We start from the raw sequence: 25,198 nt of genomic DNA, 5'->3' as shown, positions 1-25,198 counted from the left end.
TGCAGCACCCCCAGTCTTTCTCGATATATAAATATATTTATTAATTTATTTATATTTGCTTGTAATATTTAATTTTATCATCAACAATCCTATACAATTATCTTATTTTGTATAAAAAATAATAAAAATCCATCTTGTAGCACTTAGGAGGGCAAAGGATGCTAGCAGCACTGTGTTTACCACAGTGTCATATTGCTACATGTGCAAGCATATACATGTCATAGTGAAATGCAAGCTATTAGCGTAATGCGGCACTGTCCACAACGCAGTTCCACTGTTGTTTATATGCAGTTTGCGCCAGTAGTAGAGTGTTCATAGTACTTATCGTGTTTACTCCGTCTCTTTAAATATTTGGACATTACAATTAAAGACATAACATTTGTTATAGTTTTTATTTTAGAACATTATTGGGGTTATTGACAATTATGACTTCAGAATTTTTAAGTAATTTTGAATTATACTAAACTGTATAATTTTATCGATAATAAACAATATTTTTTCATATTTAATTTTTTTTTTAATTTTTACTGTAATTTTGATATTTTATCCAAACATGTATACACTGTACTTACATTGTATGTATATTTCAAAAGTTGCAGCACCCCCACGATTTCAAACCACGAACCGCCACTGAATCAAATGTTTATAAAAATAAACTTTATAGAACATAATCTTGCTACAAGAAAGTATCATTGCTTCAAATATTAAATCAAATGTTTATAACAGTAAACTTTATAGAAAAAACATGAAAAATTATACTTGCTATTAATAATAGGATCTGAAAAGTTGGAATTGTTATTTAGTAATTAAACTATTGAAATAGTAGATGAGTATGTATACTTAGGAAAATTGGTAACAATGAAGAAACAGGGAGTCATGGAAGAAGTGAAAAGAATAGGAATGGGATGGGCAGCTTTTGGAAAATTGAAGAGATTTTTAAACAGCAAAATAAAACCTGAGAACAGAGCAAGACTGTTCAACCAATCTGTATTGGCTGTTATGACATACAGAGCAGAAACCTGGCCAGTCAAAAAGGAAATAATAGATAAAATGCAAAAAAACAGAAAGAAGAATGGAAAGATGTCTGATAAACATACGACTCAGAGATAAAATCAGAAATGAAGATATAAGAGCTGAAACAAAATCTTTAGATATTGGAGAAAACATACTTCAAAAGAAATGGAAATGGGCAAGACATATCGCAAAACTCAAGGAAAAATAGATGGACAAAAGTTTCACTGGAGTGGCATCCATATGAAGGTAAAAGATCAGCTGGAAGACCTGAAAGAAAATGGTCAAATGATATAAGAAAAACAATTGGAACTCTTTGGCACCAACAAGCTCAGGATAGAAACACATGGAAAGAATTGGGAGACACTTATAGCCAGAAGTGGCTATAAAAAGGATTAAAAGAAGAAAAAGAATAATTAAACTATTGTATACAAATGTGATGATTAATTTTCCCTATCATCGCATACAGTCCACAAAATACCATAAATCCTTATAAATATTAAAAAAAATGTCAAATAATGTTTGTTTATTTATTTTTACCGTCAAAGTTGAAAACCATATTATAGAAGTATCTAACATGTTTGCAATAGAAGAGCATTGTAGATTTAATGAGAAGTCAGAGTGATAGTTTACCACTATGTAGATGGTAAGAAGTTAAAATCATAGCCATATCCATCACTTCATGTGATTTATTGTTGAGGATTAGGATATGTTCATCATATTCTAGCCTCTACGAGAGAGGAACGAACCTGGTTTAATCTGTCCTTGATTTTAGTTGCATTTAGTATAGGTGAATAACATTTCAGAAGCTTCCTTGACTACTTTCCAGATGTAGCTAATGTAATTAATAGAGATTTCAGAACAGCTGTTGATTTGCTGCCATTTACTCTATGGAAACCAAGAGATACACAATTATTACTCATTAGAATAAAATTATGGAGGCTACTGCCTTATTAGAAATGATAACTTGAATTTCAAGATGTTTCAACTTTCATATTAAGGTCATTAGGAGTATCACACACTCACACTTACACAGAGAAACAAGTTACATTACAATTCAAACAATATGCAAAAAGTATCACTGATTGGTTAACTTATTACTCTACTGGTCTGACCGCTGGTGAAAAAAATAAATAATAATAATAAAAGGAAAAAACTACATCAAAAATAATGACCCAGTTAACATAGATAGAGAGAAAACATTCTTATTAACCTTTAATGATACACCCTCAGTGGCAGCCTAATCAGTATTTAAAATAAAGGATGATGCTTGTTATTAACAAATTACGACCAAGATTCTAGACTATTGCAGTCCTAATTATTATGATCTGTTAGAACAGGACTGTCCAACCTTAGGTAATCCGAGGGCCGCATTAAAAAAAAAAGATTTATCTGAGGTCCACATCATAATTAGTATCGAGTAATTTGGTGAACAGCAGTGACATAACCTCAAAAGCTGAACAAAAGAACAACACTAATTGCACACTGATCACGTGCTCACGTTCCCTGTGAGTGCCCGGAGCATGCATGTGGGAATAAAACAGTGTAAGGACGCATCTAATATTTGAAGAACATGTGGGTATATAGTGATGTAAAAACACTAAATAAAATTACCAACACCGAGATTATTGATTAGTGATAGAATTAAAATATCTAATATGCATTTGATTCAAATTGTTATTTTATTTTTTCACTCACGAAAATAAAAACCCACAGGCAGGCCACACAAAATCACACCACGGGCCTTATGCGGCCTGCGGGCAGTGCTTTGGACAGCCCTATGTTAGAACAAAAGTTATGTGGGTTGAATATATGCCATTCATATACTAGAAATTTAGAGACAATCTTTATTATTGAGATTAGGTTGATGGATTATAATCTTGCAAATTTAAAGAAGCATGTAGCCTTCTTTTACACTCATACCAGGTTTGATGTGCTCCTTTCCAGTCGGTTCTGTGTAGAGTATTCAGGGCATGAATTGTCAACCAACCTCTCATGTGTGGGCTCAACATATAAAAAAAAAAAAAATTAGAAAGCCCAGATTTACTGTAGGTACAGAATTTAATGTAACATATATGTTGCTTTTTCCAGATAGGAATTGTGCATTTGGTTTCACTTATGTGTGGCAAGTTATTACAGGTGCATTAAATCCAGCACAACTCCAGGATGGGCTAGAGGAGGAGGAGGAAGGAGATCCTTGGAGCAGCTGAATAAGTTCTTTAATTTTTCAGGTGGTTTAAAAGTGACATCAGGGTTGTATATTTGTATAGTATTCTGTTTATTCGTTTATTTTTCACCCTTTAATGTATGGAATGGCTAAAGTTTTATTGTAATCTAATTTATTATTGGTGTAGTCTTATAAAGAATTTTGTTCATAGTATTTTTGCTCTAACCATTTTTTGGGAAAGTAGGTAATGCTGATAATTTGTAATTCATACTTAAGTGCTTGTTCATCAGAGCAAATATTTATGGCTCTGTTTTTGAGTGTGTTAATAACACCTAGAGTTTGTGTTAAGTGGAGATTTGTGTTAAACAGTGAAGGATAGACTGCCCAAGGGAAGACGTATAAAGTCTATGTGCATGTATTGGCAGTATGTGTCGGCTTAAGGTAAACAGTGAAGGATAGACTGCCCGAGGGAATGCGTGTAACAAGAATATCAAGAAATTGAAGTGGGTTCTGACTTTCAATTTCAGTGGTTAATTGTCTGTGTATGTGTTATTTATTCTAGTGGCCGAAAGCAGTGTCTATAGTTTTGCAGCTAAGGCCAGATAACAAAATTATCAACATGCACAGTCCAAACTTTGAATTTTGAAGTAAAGAATCTAAAACATTTTGCTCAAAAGCTTCTATATAAAAATTAGTAAAAATAAGAGGATACAGTCATCCCATGACTGTATCCTCTTATTTTTCTAGATAAAAAGTATTTTGCCACATGAAATAACTGGAACGTAATATATAGGCAAAGAGGGCCATGATAGCAGGGAAATTTGTCCTGAAAAGGAAGAATTATGTCATTGATTGGGATACTTCTTAAAGGCAGATATATCAAAACAAACTGATAACTCCTTAAATGTGTAGAAAGGCTTATGTGTTCGTCGTACATGCTGATTAATTTTGACGGTATATATTAGAACATAGAATGATAAGTAAATAATTATTTATTGACATATTGCTGATATTTTGCTGGCTAGACATTTAGCTTGGCTAAATGTCTAGCCAGTTTGTATATGGAACTATTTATACTATCCACAATAGGGCTTAAGGGTTTACCTTGTTTGTGAAATTTTGGTGCTCCATATATCCTGAATGTTTTAACATGGAAAACCCTTCCACATCAAAATACCCACCGTAAAAAGATCAGATATAATGGTGAGTTTTGATATCACCTCACTCTTCACAAATGTACCACTAATTGAAACACTTGATTTGCTAAAGTCACACTTTTCCCCTGATATATTTGAACTATTTAAATTCATAATACATGCAGATTATTTCACATGGAAAGGGAAAAACTCTTGCTCAGTTTCCATGGATGGCCCCTAGGCCTCCCACCACCAGTCCTGTTCTCAAAAATATCCTCTGAATTAACCTTATAGAAACCCTTCAGTAATTTGAATGTCTCAATCATATCACCCCTTTTCTGCCTATCAACCAATTTCTGCAGCCCACAAATCTTCAACCTGTTCTCATAAGGTTCATTCCATAGACCTGCTGTCATCTTGGTCACTTGCCTCTGGATCTTCTCCACGTCCTCCCCATCAAGAAGAAACCCTGGTACCTAAATCTGGGCACAGTAGTCAAGATGGGTCTTATCAAGGCTCGATACAGAGGAAAGTTCTTGGTATCTATAATACAATATAATGTTCTTGATTTTGTTTATGCAGTACTGTGTGTTTTAGATAGAAGGGGGAAATGACTCATTGAGCATTGATATTAATTACTTGGCTAGGTGTTAATGAAGGCTCTCAGTATCTTCAGTTATTGGTCCTAGTGGCACATTATCTTTGTATCTTAGAAAGACTGTAAATTCTTGGTGGTTGATCATAACATGGAAATAGTCCTAACATGGTAGTAGTCTCTATAATTTTAACTTAATGGATGCTGATCACCATATCAGAGTCTTCATAGCTCGGTCAGTATAGCCAGAGCCCTTTGGTGGGAAAGACCTGGATTCAATTCTTGTCGGTGACATGAGAAACCTTTATCTGGTCTCTTTCAATTAAAGGTGAGTTAGCCAGTCTCATATGTAGGTAGAGGGGTTTTTCTCCCATAAACTTGGGGTTTTTTTGTCCTTCAGAACAGGCAAATGAGCCCCGTCAACACATGCTGCTATAGTCAAATATACATCCCCCCCCCCCCCCAGCAGCAGGCTTGGTGACATGCTGGTTGGGAGTTGTACTAACAAAAGGTCGCATCAAAATGTAACACACCGACCCTGCATTGAAAGTTGGATAAACATGCAGAGGAAGAAGGAAGATGCTGATCACCATATAACATCCTCAGAAAGGATTCTCATAATTCATGAAGAATTAACCTACAGACATTGCAATCACTACAGTTATCTAAAGATGATACATATTTTTTTTTTACTCAGTCAGCTGGCATTTTTAAAAGGAAATATAGAAGCAGCAACCTCATTCTTAACTGCATCGATCTAAAAAAGAAATTCACCTCAACTAAAGTACTTTGAATTTATTCCCATACTGAAAAAGCAATACTCAGAGAGCAAGTTCATGCTGCTTGTAAAGGCTTAGTACTTGCCCAGAATCTGGTTCTAAATTGAAAAATCAACTTTGCAGTTATTTAAATCCTGATATATGGTATGTCCTCAAGATGACTACTAACAATTCTTCTAAACATATTCTGGGAACAAACAAAGTGCATCTTATAGACAAATTTCTCAGACTGTAACATTGTCAAGATTTAGAACAGCCAACAGACAGATTTAAGCAATTTGAATATTTCATCACCAGCGAATGACTCAAGGAGTAACAAATCACCTATAAGTGAACAATTATATTATTCACCTGTCATATCCTGAATAATAGTGAATGCTTACTACTTAAATAAAGGCTTAAACTTTGGGTGGCACCAAGGACAGTTAATGGATTTCCTATTGGTAGAGCAGTTAGCATATTTGCTCTCCAAACAACTGGCTATGGGTTTGAATCCCACTGTGAGCATGGATGTTTGTAATTGGAGGCATGAAGTGGCTTGAAAAAGTTCCATGTTTGGTCTCTAGAGTAGGGTTTCCAGACTTTGTAAAAAAATAAGAAAAAAATAAAAACAAATATATATATATATTAAATCATTAAAAACAGAAAAAAAAAATCTTAGCCCACCCATTATATTAAAAATTATTATTAATTTTTAATATAATGGGGTTACAAATAAACTTTTTTTGTGGGTGAGTGTCACATTTAAAAAACAAACAAAAACCAAACATGGCTGATAAAATATAACATTTTAAATAATGCTAAAGCAGTAACTAGCAACCTCTCCAAAGTAGAAATAGCAGCTGCCAAGTCATTATAAGTAAATAAGGATATCATGATTATTAAAGCCAATAAGGGTAATCCTACTGTTATTTTAAATTATTATTATTATTATTATTCGGGTCCTTCCTAGGAAACACAAGTCTATCATACCACTCCTTAAACGCATTGACCGTTCTCGCTCCCACCACTCCATCAGGCAATGCATTCCATGGCTCAACCACCCTCCACGCAAAGAAACCACTCCTCACCCTCCTGCTCACAGTTTCCTTTCGTAACTTCCAGGGATGGCCTCTTGTCATGACTCCTTCCTGCTGTTCAACCAAGCGAAAGAATTCCCCATTGTCAACCCTGTAACCACCTCTCAATAGTTTAAAAGTCTCAATCATTATCACCTCTCCTTCTATCCAAAAAACTCTGCAGTTCACACGCCCTCAACCGATCCTCATAACTAACATTGTACAGTCCTGAAACCATCTTTGTTATCCGCCTCTGTACCCTTTCCACAGTTAATTTATCCCCTTCAAATCCTGTGGACCAGATCTGAGAACAATAGTCTAAGTGTGGTTTGATCAGAGTCTTATACAATGGAATAATAACCCTTTTATCTCTGCAGGTCAGTGTCCTTCTCATTATTGCAGCAATCCTCTGTGTTACCTTCGCTACCTTTGCAATATGTCTCCTAAATTTCAGGTTTCTATCAATCATCAACCCCAGATCTTTTGTCTCCCCTACTTCCTCCAGTATAACTCCTCACATAGAGTATGCAGTGTCCCATCGATGTGCCCCATACCTCAAAACCTTACATTTTGCTGCATTGAACTGACACCCCCATTCATTTGCCCATCTATATAGCTTATTCAAATCCTCTTGCAGGGCTACCACATCTGCACTATTACTAATAACATTTCCCACCTTTGCATCATCCGCAAACAAATGAATATCCACTTGCAATCCATGGATAATGTCATTGATATAAAGGTTGAACAATACAGGTCCTAGTACTACTGAGCCCTGTGGAACCCCACTTGTAACCTTCTGCCTCTTTGATATTGTTTCACCATACAGAACTCTCTGATGCCTATCGGACAACCAATCTGACATCCAGATCCATTTTTGCAACTTGAATATCAGCTTATCATGTAGCACCTTGTCAAATGCCTTTGCTAAGTCTAGGAACATGGCAGTATATACCTTTCCCTCATCTAATACTCTTGTAACTTTATTATAAAAGACTAGCATATTGCTAAAACAAGAGCGTCACTTCGCAAATCCATGTTGACTCTCACAGATAACATTACGCTCATCTGCCCAGTGCTGTATACGGTCCCTCACTACTTTCTCCAAGATCTTAACAACTACTGATGACACACAGACTGGCCTATAATTAGACACTTCCAGTCTGTTACCACCCTTATGCAATGGCACTATCTTACCTTCCTTCCATTCTATGGGCACCTTTGCCGAAGCCAGACTTTCATTGAAAAGCCAGGTTAAAGGCACTGTCAGTTCCCTAGCACATTCTCTCAAAACTCGTGGTGAAATAACATCCACTCCCACAGCTTTACTGACATCCAGATTACTCAGTATTTGCAACACACTCCTCTAAACCTCGAACCTGCCCCATCTCTTTAGTATTCAAATTGACTCCTCCAGGATGAAATACTCCAATAAAGTGTTCATTGAACAATTCCACTATGTCCTCTGCATCAGTCACTCTTTCCCATTTTTATCCCACAATGTCATTCTTCCACAGTCATTTCTCGTCCTACTGGCCACATACCTAAAAAAATTCTCTAGGATTTTCCTTGGATCTAAGGGCCAATCTTTTCTCACATTCCAGTTTCATCTTCCTTACCACACTAGTCACTCTTCTGGCCTGTGTCTTATATTCTTCATGCATCTTCTCTTCACCTGTCTCCTTATACCTCTTCCATAGCCTCTTTTTCGCATGCAATTCCTGTTTAATATTGTTTGTCATCCACTTTACTCCAAATTGTGTCCTCTTCTTCACTCGTGATATACAACTTACCACTGCTGCTAACAAATATTCTTTCGCAATTTCCCAAGCACTAATGATATATACCGGCGTTTCAATTCCTCCCTCCACAAAACTTCTCCAAGTTGACATCTAAGACTGTTATAGTCACCTGCTTTATAATTCCACATAAGTTCCCATCTCTTTGAGACTCCTGCATGTGTATTCATTTTCCAAGTCAAAACCATATGGTCACTCTCTCTAACTGGTGGGAAAGATGTCATCTCAATTATTATAAACTGTTCTAATGCTATAACCAAATCCAAAACTCTTGAACTTCTTGTTCCCTCTCTTACATGTTGCCTAAGACATTTGTCCCTCAAGAATTCTAGAAATTCCATTCCCTATTTCTACATGCATCTTCCTCTCCCCAATTTATACTGCTGTAGTTAAAATCTCCCATTACAATCATTCTTCTTGCACTTGCTACGCTCAACTGTCTCAGCATCTCCTGGTCCCCACCCTCTGTGCTCCTTGGTCTGTAGCAAAACCCTACTAAATATCCTGTCTTGCCCAACTTCACCTCACATCATATGCTTTCAAAATCATTATGATCACAGCATTCCAAAGCCTCCACTCTTAGAAGACGTAGGTCGTCACTTATCGTAGGCGGTACTCTACCACCACGCTTTCCCTTCCTGTCCTGCCGAAAAATGCTGTACCCAGCAACTTCTATTCCTGTTATTATTATCCTCTTCTGTTACCCATGTCTCGGTGATCCCAATAATCTTGGGCCAGGCTGGTTCTATCAGTGCCACCAATTCCTCTCCCTTATTCCGAATACTCCTGGCATTAGTATAAAGCATATAAATGCCATTGTTTCTACACCCAGCATTATCCCCTCTAGACTCTACTGGGTTCAGCATTACCTGATGTCGTCCCCTCTTCTCCCAAGTACCCATTCCCACAAGAGGCCATCCCTGCTACCATTCACACTGAGACACACTGACTCGTTCAGAACAGCAATCTCTCCAGATGCATACATCTTTCCTCATTCAAATGCAAGCGGTCTCTCGCATGCAATTCCTCTCTGTTCTCAAACGCACTCCAAGCATCCACATATTCCAATCCTCTCTTCTGACACATTCTCGCTATTATGCCATTCAATATCACCGCTCTTCTGCTCAGCTCGTCACTATCATACCTAGGCAACATACACACTATCTTTCTTCTCTGTGTCTTCTTTCGTACATCCTCAAGCAAGAATCTCATATTTCTCACTGCCCTACTTACATTACCACTCAAGTCATTTGTTCCTATTATCACAATCATCTCATCCACCCTTTCACCTCTCTTAATTGCCATAGCCACCCTTTCTATTGTTCCTCCTGACAAACACGCATCCTATCTTGAACACCACGGATCATTGAGTCCCCATACATTACACCTCTTAACACCCTATTCCTCGATTGCTCACATGCATCCCTCACACTCTCTCCTGTAACACTTTCTTTCTGTACTCTACTCCCCTACTTACCTGCCTTCCTGACATCACTCTATCCCTAGTGCCTGTGCTCCCTTGCATTCCTCTCATTCCGTCTCTCCTGCTGTTTCCATTCTTTCCTCTTCTATCATTCCTATATCTGATACTCATTCCCTCTCTTCCACTTATTCTATTCTTACCTCTTCTATCATTCATACATCTCTCTCATTCCTTCTCTTCTACTGTTCCCATTTTCTGTTCTTCTATCACTCCCATAACTTTCTCTCACTCCTCCTCTGATTCGCCCTGCATTCATCTCTTCCAACCGCCTAATTTCTTCTTTCACACTTCTCATCTCATTCCCCAGACATTCCACCTGCTCTTTCAGCTCTTCTATCTCTCTCTCTCTTTCTCTGTATGTCAGCCACTCTTGTTTGCCATTCATCCTCCCAATTGAGACCATCTCCTAAAAATTCAGAATCATTCAACCTTTCCATACTCCCCACTCTTTTTATTTTATTCATTGTAAAGTTTACCTACAAATAAATGAATCAGTTAATCTCTGACAACAACAACACTGATTCATTTCAGTAAAATTATGGGGACTACAATAATTACATGGTTATGTAATTATTCCTAACCATATTAGAAATAATTACTTTAATTTCCACAAAAAAAACTAGGTGTCATTAATACACTAAAAAACTGGGCTTTGAATATTTGCTTCAAAGTGAACAAGCATTTTAACATAAATTAAAAGTTATCAGCAATACCTTCTTGAAGAATGGCCATCAAAAATCTATCAACAAAATTCTTCACAAGACTCCACTTGAAAACAAAACTAAACTAGATGACAATAAAACTGTAACAATTCCATTTATTAAAGGTAAATGAGATAAAATAAACAAAATACTACAGAAATACAACCTTAATGCCACCTTTAGACCCCCTGTAAAATTAAAGAACTTATTCAGCTCATCCGAGTATCCACTTCCTCTACTGGCCCACCCTGGAATATATACCATATTCATTGTACCTGTAATTTGCCCTCTATAGGTGAAACAGGATGCACAATTCCTTTCTGAAAAAAAGGAACATAAACGGCACATTAAATTTAATAACTGTGGCAAATCTATGGTAAAACACTCTTGTTAAATTGTGGATTAACATTTAACATTTTAACAATGTGGATTGCAAAAAAATTTGAACATGTGGTATTAAAATTATCTATATGAATTTGTTGTGTGATATAATGTTATAAATAGAATATAGCTTTGATGTAGTTTGTTTTTCACTAGAGGTCAGGCCAGTAGAATAACAGTTGATCAAATCATTGTTGCTTTGACTTACTGTTTGAAATGTAATGTAGCTTGTCTTTGTATATATACGTGTATATACTTCAGATGATGACCTTAATATGAAGGCCGAAACATTGGGAAATTAAATTAATTATTCCTAATACAGTTGTAGTCTCCGTAATTTTACTGAAATGAATGCTGATTTCCATGTAAGAAAGGAAAGCAAAGGAAAGGAAACAACATGCTGATGACATTCTCCGCAACACCTAACAACTTGTCAAATATGATTCTGTTAATCATATTGAAAAAGAAAGCCATAGAATTACTCAAGTCATTTGTAAAAAAAAAAAAAAAAAATGAATCAATTACCATATTTTTTGCCTAATAAAATGCACTTTTTTGTACCTAAAATTTATCAGAAAATTAAGATACATCCTATAAGCCAAATGTGGCTAATAAACCATGCATCTTATGGTGCATATTATCCCCCAATTTTTTTTTTTTATATATGCACAGTTATAATGCTTCGTTTGTTGGTAATGCGTGATCAGTTTGAATAGTCGTATGGTCATTAACGGTCATGCATTTAAACTACTAATCAATACATTATTATATTTAAATTATTTTATAACCCATGGATTCTACAAAGCACAGACATGGCTAAATGATTGCTTTTAAATGTAGTGCGACTGAGTATGCAAAAAAGAATGGTAATAGGGCAGCAGAGGGGCACTTTGGGCCTCTGCCTACAGAAAAAATGGTACAAATGGTATGTAATGGTTGACTGTTGACTCCAAATATAAAAAAAAAAATATCATTGTTAAAACTTCTGGTCATAAAAAAACCCACTATACTATTGTTTTGTCTTGCTGTGTGGATGCAACAAAATTGCCACCTTATTTAATATTTAAAAGAAAAACTTCCCAAAGGCATTTACATTCATATTCATCCAAAAGGATGGATGGATGAAGAAGGGATGAAGTTATGGAAAAAAAAGGTGAGGTTGTGGACGTCCTGGCGGATAATACATGTATTAAAATTTAAAAATTTTTTAAAAATTAATATTTGCATGAAAAATTTGATACATAATTTGTGAGTTTTATACTACAAAGATTTTTTTTCCAAAAATTCGACATGAAAAATGTGATGCGCCCAATACACTAAATACGACAGTTCGTCTTTTCAGGTGAAAAATATGGTAATCTCTGATAGAAACACCTATGAACTTTTCAAAAACACACACACACAAATATATAGATTTACTTAAGTCAGTCACTTCCTGACTGTCAGATGTGGTTAAAATTCATCTCAATGTTGATTTCCTTCCTATTAATGATCCTTATGGTGCCTGTCTTCAGTTCTGATATGTTTGTTCCAGTAGCTGTATTTTCACTGTTCATTCTGTTCCCAAACAAATACATTGGAGAGACTTTCAATTAAACTTTGAAAATACCTTTCTTCTTTGTAACACATTTTTTCTTTTCTTTTTTTTTCTCTTTTTTTTTTTTTTAATAATAGTATAAGCTTGCATATTTTGTATATATGTGATATTGCAAATGTTAACTTGAACATGAATACATGCAAACCCCAACTTACGAATCTTGAAATGCGTTCATAAGTTGAATTTATTTTTTTTTAAAGATATATTGTTAAGCATATTAATGTACATTTGTAAGTTGCAGTTCACCTGTATTCATGTTCAGGTTAACATTTGCAATATCACAAAGAAAAAATGTGTATAAAATATATAGGAAAATTTTTAATAACATATTCTGAAAACTTTATTTTAGTTTTAGAAGTACAGAATGGATTTAGAAAAGGATGATCATATGTATAGACCTGGCCTTTTGCCTAAAATTAATAATAGAGAAAAGAAAAGAATACAATTTAGAAACACGTATTGCATTTATTGACTTTGAAAAAGCATTTCATAAAGTTAAAAGAAGTATTTTATTTAACATATTAAAAGAAAGACAAATACCAAATAATATTCTAAAAGCTGTCATAAGTACATATGAAAATAATCTAATACAAATAAGAATAAATTATGAACTATCAAATCCAAGAGGAGTCTGACAGGGATGTCCCCTTTCAGCAACTCTTTTTAATATTTATTAAATTTATGAATTTATTAAATTATTTAAATGAAATTATAATGAAATGGAATAAAAATTTCCAACAAGGTATTAAACTTCCTCCTACTCTGAATTTAAACACTCTTTTTGCTGATGATCAAATAATAATTACGACTTCTGAAGATAACTTACAGAAAGATATTTTAAATTTAAATATCTTTCTGTAGGTTAGGTTAGGTTAGTTTAATTTAGTTAGTTAAAATTTGATGTAATTAAAATTTCATTATTAATGAAATTAATAATGAAATAGAATTATCATTATTATGGAATGATAATATCAACAGAAAAATCAAAAACAATGGCCTTTAAAGGACAAGATCCAGTAAGAACTAAAATAGTAATAGATAACAAGATTTTAAAACAGGTGAATTCATTTAACTACTTAGTATGTATAATTACATATGAAAATGAAAAACATATAAACCTAAAAATTGTAAAATATTTTAAAATAACACATGTAATTAACTCTATATATAAACCTACCTAGTTCAAAAACAGACTAGACTAAAAGTATGCAATATATTAGCCCTACCAGTCTTGTATGGAAGTGAAATCTATACAATAAAACAAAAAGACAGACAAAGATTAATAACAGCTGAAATGAAGTTTATGAGAAAAACTGCAAAGTATACTCAATTTGATCATAAAAGAAATGAAGAAATTATGAAAGAATTAAACCAGGAATCAGTAATAGAAAAAATAAAAAAAAATAAACATAAATGGATGAACACATAGAAAGAATGAAAACAAAAAGATTACAAAAAGAAATTTTAAATTACAAACTATTAGGGAAAAGAAAACCAGGCCATCCTCTAAAGAGATTCAGTGATGACATCTAAGGCTGGAACAGGCCACTCTATGCCTAAATCCTTGAAAAGCATGATAATGATATTAATGTACTGGTGAACTTTAGTCATTTTAAAATATTCCTTAGTGCAGAATTCTGTGTTTGTTAAATGAATTGGGTTCACAGTTTGTTAGCCTGTGCAGTTTTCATAAGTGTGATTTGTTTATATCTTGAAAGTTCATAAGTAAATATCAAGTTTAAGTTTAGTTTAAGAAACATATGTTTTTATCCTCTTGTACATTTGTTCTTATGTTCATTGTAATTTTTTATAATTTTTATTCAAATAAAATAGCAGGGGTGGCCTCTTGTGGGAATGAATGCTTGGGAGAAGGGGGACGACATCAGGTAACACTGAGTCCAGTGGGGTCGAGAGGGAACAATGATAGGTATACAAGCAGTGACATTTTTATGCTTTATACTAATGCCAGGAGTATCCGAAATAAAGGAGATGAACTGTGGCACTGATAGCATCAGCCTGGCCAAAGATTATTGGGATCTCTGAGATGTGGTTGATGGAGGATGATATAATAACAGGAATTTAAGTAGCAGGGTACAGCATTTTTCAGCAGGATAGGAAAGGAAAACATAGTGGTGGAGTGCTGCTTATGATAAGTGATGACGTATGTCCTCTAAGAGTGGAAGCTTTGGAAGACAGTGACAGTAATGGTTTTGAAAGATTTTAAAAGTGGCCAAGACAGGATATTTAGTGGGGTGTTGCTACAAACCAGGGAACACAGAGGGCGGGGAGCAGGAGATGTTTTGGCAGTTGAGCTTGGCAAGTGCAAGCAGAATGATTGTTAAGAGAGATTTTTACTACAACAGTGTAAGCTGGGAAGAGGAAAATGCATGTGGTAATAAGGGGGTGGAATTTCTAGAATTCTTGAGGGACAAATGTCTTAGGCAACATGTAATAGAGGGAACAAGAGGCTCAAGAGTTTTGGATTTGGTCATAGCATCAGAAGAGCTGATAATAAATGAGATGACATCTCTCCCACCAGTTGGAGAGAGTGACCATGTGATTTTGACTTGGCAGATGAATAGACATGTAGGTGTATCAAAGAAATGGGAACATATGTAGAATTATAAGGCAGGTGATTATAATAGTCTTAGGCATTAACTAGGGGCAGTTCCATGGAAGGCCAGGATATCATTAGTGCATGGAAATTGTGAAGGAATATTTGTTAGCAGCAGTAGTAAGCTGTATTCCACGAGTGAAGAAGCAGACACAATTTGGTGTAAAGTGGATGACAAAGAATATCAAACAGGAACTGCAGTTGAAAAAGAGATTACGGAAGTGCTATAATAAGAGGGGGTGGAGGGCAGATGCATGAAGAATATAAGACGCAGGCCAGGAGAGTGACCAGTATGGTGAGGAAAGCAAAATTGGAATATGAGAAGAGATTGGCCCTAAGATCCAAAGAAAATTCTAGTGAATTTTTTAACTATGTGGCCAGTAGGAGGAGAAATGATTGTGGAAGAATGACATTGTGAGATAAAAATGGGAATAGAGTGACCGATGACATAGTGGAGGACATAGGACATAGTGGAGTTGTTCAAAGAACACTTTATTGGAGTATTTCATCCTGGAGGAGTAAATGTTAATACTAGATTGATGGTGCAGGGTCAGGGTTTAGAGGTGTAAGAGGAGAGTGTGTGTTCTAAATACTGAGTACTCTGTATACCAGTAAAGCTGTGGGACTGGATGGTATTTCACTAAAAGTTTTGAGAGAATGTGCTAAAGAACTGACAGCTCTGTTGACCTGGCTTTTCAATAAAAGTCTGGCTGTGGGAAAGGTGCTCAGGGAATGGAAGGAAGGTAAGATAGTGCCATTGCATAAGGGTGGAGCAGACTGGAAGTGTCTAATTATAGGCCAGTTTGTGTATCATCAATAGTTATCAAGATCTTAAAGAAATTAGTGAGGGACAGTATACAACATTGGGCAGATGAGGGTAATGTCATCTGTGAGAATCAACATGGATTTGTTAAGGGGTGCTCTTGCTTTAGTTTTATGATTGCCTTTTATAATAAAGTGACAAGAGTAATTGATAAGGGAAAGGGATATGCTGCCATTTTTTTTTTTTTTGATTTTGCAAAGCCGTTTATTATTATCATTATTTGTTTCTCCAGTGGTGCAATTGGTTAGCGGGCGGTACTTATAAGGCAGTATCTGTGAGTTATGCCGAGGTTGTGAGTTCGGTCCTCACCTGGGGAAAAAGTTACTTTTGCCCAGTTATGGGCACCAGGGTTTCTTCGTGATGGGGAGGAAGTGGAGAGGGTTCAGAGACAAGTGACCAAGATGATAGCAGGTCTGTGGAATGAACCTTATGAGAATAGGTTGAGGATTTGTGGGTTGCAGAAATTGGATGATAGGCGAAGGAGGGGTGATATGATTGAGACATTCAAATTACTGAACGGTTTTTATAAGATTGATCCAGAAGATATTTTTGAAAATATGACTGGTGGCGGGAGGACTAGGGGCCATGCATGGAAGCTGGGCAAGAGCGTGGTTGACAATTGTGTTAGAGCTAGGTTTTTTACTTGGAGAGTGGTGAATGAGTGGAATAAGCTTCCAGAGTCTGTTGTGGGTGCTTCGACCATGAATGAGTTCAAGGCAAGGTATGATAGATACTGTGTGAATGTTGAATAGTTGTTCTTGACGTGATGTTAGGGCCTCCCTCGATGTGTCTGTCGACTCCTTGGAGTTTCCCGGAACAACAATAATAATAATTATTATTATTATTAGACACCTCCAAGGAGTCCAAAGACTCATCGAGGGAGAGTGTGCCAACAGCACCGAACGATTGGACCCCTTCCAACTACTAACCGCGCTCAAACTTACTTAACTGAACCATTAGTAACAGAGGCTCTACCAATCGACCAACCTTTGCCGGCTAAGGTTCTACATGATAAGCTGATATTAAGTTGCAGCACATGGGTTTAAGTGCTGCAACTTAAATATCAGCTTATCATGTAAGTTGCAGCACATGGGTTTAAGTGTCAGGTTAATCAAATGGATTCAGGATTGGCTGTCTGATAGGTATTAGAGAGTTGGGCAAGGTGGGGGCAATATCAAAGAAGCAGAAGGTTACGAGTGGGGTTCCACAGGGCTCAGTACTGGGACCTGTATTGTTCAACCTTTATATCAATGACATTGTCAATGGATTGCAAGTGGATGTCCAGCTGTTTGCAGATGATGTGAAGCTGGGAAGGGTTATTAGTGCTAGTGCAGATGTGGCAGCCCCGCAAGAGGATTTGAATAAACTAGACAGGTGGGCAAATAAATGGGGATGTTGGTTTAATGTAGCAAAATGTAAAGTCTTGAAGTTTGGGATCCATTGATGGGAGGATGCATACTAGATTGGAGGAAGTAGGGGAGACAAGAGATCTGGGGATGATGATTGATAGAAAATTGAAATTCAGGGAGCATATTGCAAAGGTGGTGAAGGTAACACAGAGGATTGCTGCAATACTGAGAAGGATGCTGACCTGCAGAGATAAGAGTTATCATTCCATATAATTGTATAAGATTAAAATAAAATCATAGAAAATGCTTATCAGACCACACTTAGACTATTGTTCTCACATTTGGTCCCCAGGATTTGAAGGGGATAAATTAACTGTGGAAAGGATACAAAGACAGATGACAAAGATGGTTTCAGGACTGTACAAGGATAGTTATGAGGATCGGCTGAGAGAATGTGGACTGCAGAGTTTGGTGGATAGAAGAAGGAGAGGTGATATGATCGAGACTTTTAAACTGTTGAGAGGCAGTTACAGGGTAGACATTGAGGAGTTCTTTCACTTGGTTGAACAGCGGGAAGGAGTCATGACAAGAGGCCATCCCTGGAAGTTACGAAAGGAAACTGTGAGCAAGAGGGTGAGGAGCGGTTTCTTTGCTTCATGGGTGGTTGAACCATGGAATGCATATCCTGAGAGAGTGGTTAGAGCAAGAATGGTGAGTGAGTTTGAGGGGTGGTATATGATAAACTTTGTGTTTGCTAAGAATGATCTCCCACAATGAATCTTTTGACTCAGTGGAGGACTGGATAATAATAATAATTATTATTATTATAATAAAATTGAGAAAATAATGAAATTTTTTTTTTAAATTTTACAAGAGTTTGTGAGCTGTTTTTCAAAGCTCACTGCACTCTCCTCTCCACATTGTAATGAACTTTGAAAATAGCTTTTTTCTGCATCATGAACATATTTGTTTTCTGTAGATATTGCAGTCATCTTTTGAGTGAAGAGATGGATTGTTTAGTTACTCAGTTACTAAAGGAACTTATAAGGTTTCAAGATAGAATGTATCAAAAAGATCCTGTTAAGGTAAGTTATTATATAATTATATATAAAATAGAAGTGTGCAAAAATGCTATAATTTAACTTGACAATAAGTGTACACAGTGCCATTCCGTGGGTAGGAGACGCCCTTGTGCAAAACCTTTTCAGCGCCCCTATTACATTTTACATATTTATCCGTCTTGCTTTAGCCGCCACAAAATTTTTAATGATATCCTTAATGTCTAATGAATCCATAATATTATTTTCAATTGATAAATCCATTAGATGCTCTCCGGACATTGTCGACTGCAAATAATGTTTTATTAGTTTCAGTTTTGAAAAACTTCTTTCCCCTGATGCTGTGGATATTGGTAAGGTTAAATAAATACGCATTACAATCGCAGTATTTGGAAACGTGTCGGTTAATTTATTTTCATATATATAATTTAAAACATCCCGAGGAGCTGACTCTTTTTTAATAAACCATTGCAAAGTTTTTCATTCCTCAAATAAAGTCATACCATCAATATCGCAATTGTCAGAATCTTGATTGTCGTTCAGTTTTAAGTGCAAATCTTTACAATGTTTCATTAAATCTTCATCGCTCCAATCTTTTAATTAGCTGATGTTCTCTTATAACTTTAATGTCCTTGCTATGTTGTTTTAAGAGTATGAATCTTTCCGTGAATGAAGTTATTGTCTTGTCTAAAATCGCGAAGAAAAAAATTATTTTAAAATTTTGTGTAGGAGCATGCATTGTCTCATCTGATGCTTTGTAACCAAACATTTTTGTTTTCTTTTGCAAATGTCTTGAAAAATAGGATCAATATTAAGATCGTTTGATACTTCTTTTGCAGTTCTAATAATATTTTCAAAATATTGGTCTCTTTGGCAAGTATTTAATTCTTGCATAGGATAAAACATAATCAAGATTTTCTGTAATTTTTCCTATATCAAATGTGGAATTCTGCATTATTTTGCTTGCAACATTTACGAGACTTAAGATTTCGTACCAAATATGAACAGAGCAAATATATTTAAATGAATAAATCTTTGAAATTAAGTTGTTGCCTGAACACTAGAATCGATATCTTTAGTTTCATCTTCCGTAATATCAAAAAGAGCCTGGTAAATTTCCTTGATATTATTTTTAAGTGGCTTTATTGCTTCTAACCTACTTTCCCACCTATTAACAGAAAGTGGTTTTAAATTTAAAACACGAACATGTTTTTTAATATAGCCCAATGCTTCACAGATATTGAAAAATAATTATATAATTTCTGTATTGTCCCCAAAAAATTTACAGTTTCAGAAAATTTCACAGTTCTTATTTACGCATCAGCCTGAACTACCGATAAAACGCCGATAGTCTACCTCACATATATACGGAATTTTTAGCTATGGTCCCTCAGCAGTGACCCGTATATATATGGGATAATCGGTTAAGGGGTCAAGAAGAAAATAATAGGTAAATTTATAAAAAAATAAAATTTAAAAAAATGAAAATTATTCAACTATGTGTTATTGATGATAGCTGATGAGCTACAGCCAAGAAGAATAGAAGTGGAACTGCAAGATAGAGAAAAGAGCATATTTGAAGCTATTTGGTGCGAGATTGAAACTAGCAGAACAAAATATACAGTTGAGTAGTGCTATAGACCAGGTGACGGAATAGATGGTGGAGATAGTATGCATAAGCAAATAGAAGAAATGAGTGGAAGGAGGGTAATTATTATGGGAGATTTCAACTATGGTAACATTGATTGAAAGGAGGAGAGGACACACGGGAAGAAGGAATTGGATTTTATGCGGTTATTAAGGGATAGCTATCTGCGACAGCATGTAATGGAAAATACTATGGGTCAGAGAGTGCTTGACCTAGTAATTGCATTTGAGAATTTGGCTGTAACGAATATGACCATGTTGCCACCAATTGGTGAGAGTGATCATAGGGTCTTGACTTGAGAGGTGACTAAAGGTGTGGAATTTACAATTAAGACAGGGTACATGTGGAATTATCGGGCTGGTAAGTATGACAAACTTAGGAGATTGATTGGTTCAGTGCCATGGCATGTACAACTGCAAGGGCTAAAAGTTGATAGTGCATGGGAGGCGGTTAAGAAGTGTTTGCATGAAGCAATGGCTGACTGTATACCTAGAGTCCGAATAATAAATAAAGTAGAGGTTAAATGGATGAATAGCACCATTAAGCTTGAGCTGCAAAAAAATAAACAATTATGGAGGGAATTTAAGGAGAAAGGTGACCGGCAGGCACATGAACGGTATAAAATGCTGGCCAGAAGGGTAACGAGTGTGGTAAGAAAAGCAAAAAAGGATTATGAAAGAACATTGGCCATGCAGACTAAAGAGAATCCTGAACAGTTTTTTCGATATGTTGCTAGTAAAAAAAAATGTATATGGCAGAATGATTTTAAGAATGCCGATGGTAGGGAGGTAACCGAATGAGTTGATATAGTTGAGTTACTGAGTGAGCCCTTTGCAGGAATATATCATCCAGGTGGTGACATTGCAGAAATGAATGAACCAATAGATTATATGGGAATTGTGGTGAATGAAGTGGAGGTGAGTAGTCTATTGCAAAACCTCAATGTCAGTACATCTGTGGGATTGGATGGTATACCAGCTCGTGTCGTACGTGAAGCGGCTAAAGAATTGTCAGTACCCTTCACCATTTTGTTTAATTTGAGTCTCGGGTCTGGGTTAGTTCCGAGGGGGTGGAAGAAGGGGAAAATAGTTCCACTGCATAAAGGAGGTTCCAAGACTGCTGTTGTAAATTACCGACCAATTAGCATATCAGGAATCATTGTCAAGTTCTTGAAGAAAGTAGTCAAGGGAAAAATACAGGATTGGATAGATGAAAATGGGATATTGTATTGGGGACAACATGGTTTTGTGAAGGGTAGATCATGCCTCAGTAACTTGCTCACGTTTTATAACAAAGTGATGGCTGAACTGGATAAAGGTAATGGGTTTACAGTGATTCTACTGGACCTTGCCAAGGCCTTTGACAGGATATCACATGGAAATCTAATCAGTAAACTAGAGCAGATGGGGATGGATATAGGGTTGGAGAGATGGATAGGTGGGTGGTTGATGGAGAGATACCAGAAAGTGGTTTATTCAGGAGTTGTGTCCAAAAGACGGCTTGTGACTAGTGATGTGCCGCATGATTCTGTTCTTGGACCACTACTTTTCAATTTGTTCATCAGTGATATAGGAAAGGATCTGAGAGGAAGTGTTCACGTGTTTGCTGATGATGCAAAGTTGGGTAGAGCAATTGTGAGTGCACAGGATGTCAAAATTTTGCAGGATGATTTGGATAGTTTGGAGGATGGGCTAAAGAAAATGGATGTCAATTTAATATGGCAAAGTGTAAGGTTATGCATTTTGGAGTGAAAAGATTAGCAGCAGTATATCACACTGGTGGAACCGTGCTCCAGGAGATTGATGAGGCCAGGGATTTGGGGGTGTTGGTGGATAGGGAATTGAAGTTTAGGGTGCACATTGCAAAAGTGGCTAAATCAGCTCATCAAATCACTTGGCTTCTGAAAAACACTTGAACAAGCAGAGACAAACAAATTATTGTTCCTCTGTATCGAGCCTTGATATGATCCCATCTAGACTACTGTGCCCAGATATGGGTGCCAGGGTTTCTTCTTGATGGGGAGGATGTGGAGAGGATCCAGAGACGAGTGACCAAGATGATAGCAGGTCTGTGGAATGAACCTTATGAGAACAGGTTGAAGATCTGTGGGTTGCAAAATTTGGTCGATAGGCGGAAAAGGGGTAATATGATTGAGACATTGAAATTACTGAAGGGTTTCTGTAAGATTAATCCAGAAGATATTTTTGATAACAGGACTGGTCGTGGGAGGACTAGAGGCCATACATGGAAGCTAGGCAAGAATGTGGTTTGCAGGGGTGTTAGAGCTAGGTTTTTTACTTGGAGAGTGGTGAATGAGTGGAATAAGCTGCCAGAGTCTGTTGTGGGTGCTATGATGGTGAGCAAGTTCAAGGCGAGGTATGATAGATAATGTGTGAATGTCAAATAGTTGTGCTTGACATGATGTTAAGGCCTCCCTCGATGAGTCTGTCGTCTCCTTGGAGTTGCCCGTAATAATAATAATAATTTCCTGTGGTGAAATGGCGCCACTGATCTTAAAGCGCCCTTGTGCTGGGCACAATTTGCACAACCGTACGTTGCGGCCCTGAGTGGACAGATTAGCTTTCTGAGTGAATAGCCTCTTTACTTTGCCACTAAGAAGCTGTGGATTCAAATCTTGTTGTAAATATCTTTAGGTGGCATGTTGATTTTTTTTCATTATATAGTGTGAGACCACATCCTTACTTATTGAGAGATCTAAAGTGGCTTGAAACAGACTGTCTTGTATAATGAGACCTGTGGAGTATGCATAAAAGAATCACACATGTACCACATTAAAAATTAAATTTATTATGCTGAATAAATTTATTAAATATATTATGCATATTAAGTTCATACTAGAAAAAAGAATCATCAAAAGGTATGTACACATCCAGCATAAGCAAGATGAATCCATTTCCACTTCTGTCTACTCCATGAACCTTCATCATCTAACACCAATGCCATCTACCGGTGACTACCACCACTAGTACTTTCACAGACAACCATAAACATCCATGCCCACAGTGGGATTCGAACCCGCAGCCTTTTGGCTGGAGAGCGGATACCTAACCACTCGGCCAACCAGGCTGACGCAACATTCATGGTGCATCAACATTAAATCATAACCTGATTTGGAGACTATCATTTGTGTTTTTGTTTACTGAAAGAAAAAAAATCTAGGAATAATAAATTACAGACACTCCTCGACATACATAAGACTGTTCTGCAGTTCCTTGCTCAAGTTGAGATTTACATAAGTTGGATTCCCCCTCCCCCTTCTCCCAACTTTTCATAATAGCCTTTGTCATGTCAAACACATGTGCAAAAAATAAACACATAATGCAATGCAGAAGTCATAAGAAATTTTTCCATCTTCATTAGCGCTTTTTCACTTTTATGGTTGTTTTCATGCTGGCTGTTCCTTTAACATGTTATTTTATAGGTGAGGAATCCTTTACTATCGATACCACAAGGCCGAGTTTATGTACTATACCCGATAAGCTTCATAACCTTCATATTTCTTCATTATCCATACATTTTTTTTTTATTTATACATATATTTATTTATTATTATTTTTTTTTAACTTATTTTATTTAATTATCGCTAGAGGTCAGGCTAAGAAACAGATTAATTAGCGGCATAGATTTAATTTACCAGTATAGAGGGCAAGAGCATGTAGCTTGGTTCCCTATATGCATGTATCCTTCTGATGATGACCTCAGTACAGGGGTCGAAACGTCAAGTGGTATTTTATTAATAATTAGCAAAATAATCATTTCAACACGTGTGTTTTGTGTCCCTAAAGTCCTAAAAATGAATGCTGATCACCGTGTAACCTTAAAAGAAAGATTCATTATCCATAATTTCATTTCTAAATTGATTGCAGTACATTTGCAAATGGTTCATGTTTTGATTCAAGGGCATGTTTACCACTTGCCATTGTGAATAATATTTAGAAAAAACACCAAAAACATTAAAATAAGCACAGCAGTATATAGGTGCGTTCACAGCAAGAGACACTTGGGAACAGGAATGATGCAGCATGTGGGACTGAGCGTTGACTTGCACATGAGTGCTATATGTTTGATCATTGGGAATTTCTTATGTAAGTATGGATTTACTTATCTTAAATTTTCTTATCTCAGCATCTGTCTGTACTAAATTTCCTTTCATTATTCAACTAATATTTTACCTTGTCAACAAGGCAAGGCATCTTTAAAAGCATGATAAGAATAAACATGCGCTTTCATATATTAAAGTAAGTTATTATACATGGTCATTCAAAATGAAGTAGCAGATTGTACTTGTTTGTGAAATTTTTATTTCCAATAATATAAACACATGTTATACATTACCTGATAGGAAAACTATGAAAGCGTACTTTTTCCCACATTTTAGTAGTAGGCTCTTGCTACTAGAGTACACTATAAATGCTTGAAACAGAAAGATCCTTCAGTTGCTTGCTCAAAGAGTTAACAAAAATGGCTCCACAGGAGAAGAGAAGAAGTGTAATTCCGTAATTATGGTTCAACGTAAATTCTGCACTTAATTTAAGAAAGAACCTCCTTGTCATAAGCAGATTTACTCATAGTACAAAAAATTTTGAGAAGAGTGATGCATTTGTAAAGGAAAAAGTCCAAGTTGTCCACTTGTTTCGAAGTTAATGTTGAAAACATTTGAAAAAGATTCATATGCAGCCCAAGAAAATCCATGAATTAGGAATTCCTCAAACAATGGTACGGTGTGTTCTCAGGAAACGATTGCATATGAAAGGCTACAATTTTACTGTTAACGTAGGTACTACACTCTGGGTTCAGTGTTTTTCTAAATCAACTCTTCACTCAATGTTGAAGTGAATCGTCCTAACATGAGAATATGAGGGGGCAAAATATTCATATGCAAACATTGAACATGAAAGAAACTCACCAAAAGTAAATGTGTTGTGCCATTTCTCACAGAAAAATTTATGGGCTTTTTTTCTTTGCTGAGGCAACAGTG

At 36.0% G+C, this 25,198-nt stretch overlaps 1 protein-coding gene across 3 annotated transcripts in view; it reads left to right on the top strand.

Annotated features, from left to right (window-relative positions):
- Nucleotides 1–25,198, top strand: part of Sbp2 (SECIS-binding protein 2) — a 320,992-nt gene that overhangs the window by 231,333 nt on the left and 64,461 nt on the right. For all 3 annotated transcript variants that reach the window (XM_090411737.1, XM_090411736.1, XM_090411738.1), the window contains one exon: nt 18,473–18,578. In XM_090411737.1, coding sequence (XP_090267863.1) covers nt 18,473–18,578 — 106 coding nt within the window. The remainder of the gene's footprint in view (nt 1–18,472; nt 18,579–25,198) is intronic.

Source organism: Typopeltis vanoorti, chromosome 22, assembly GCF_054136105.1.
Source record: "Typopeltis vanoorti isolate ZY-2024b chromosome 22, IOZ_Tvanoo_1.0, whole genome shotgun sequence".
NCBI classification, from domain to species: domain Eukaryota; kingdom Metazoa; phylum Arthropoda; class Arachnida; order Uropygi; family Thelyphonidae; genus Typopeltis; species Typopeltis vanoorti.
This window is presented reverse-complemented; position numbering and strand designations above follow the sequence as displayed.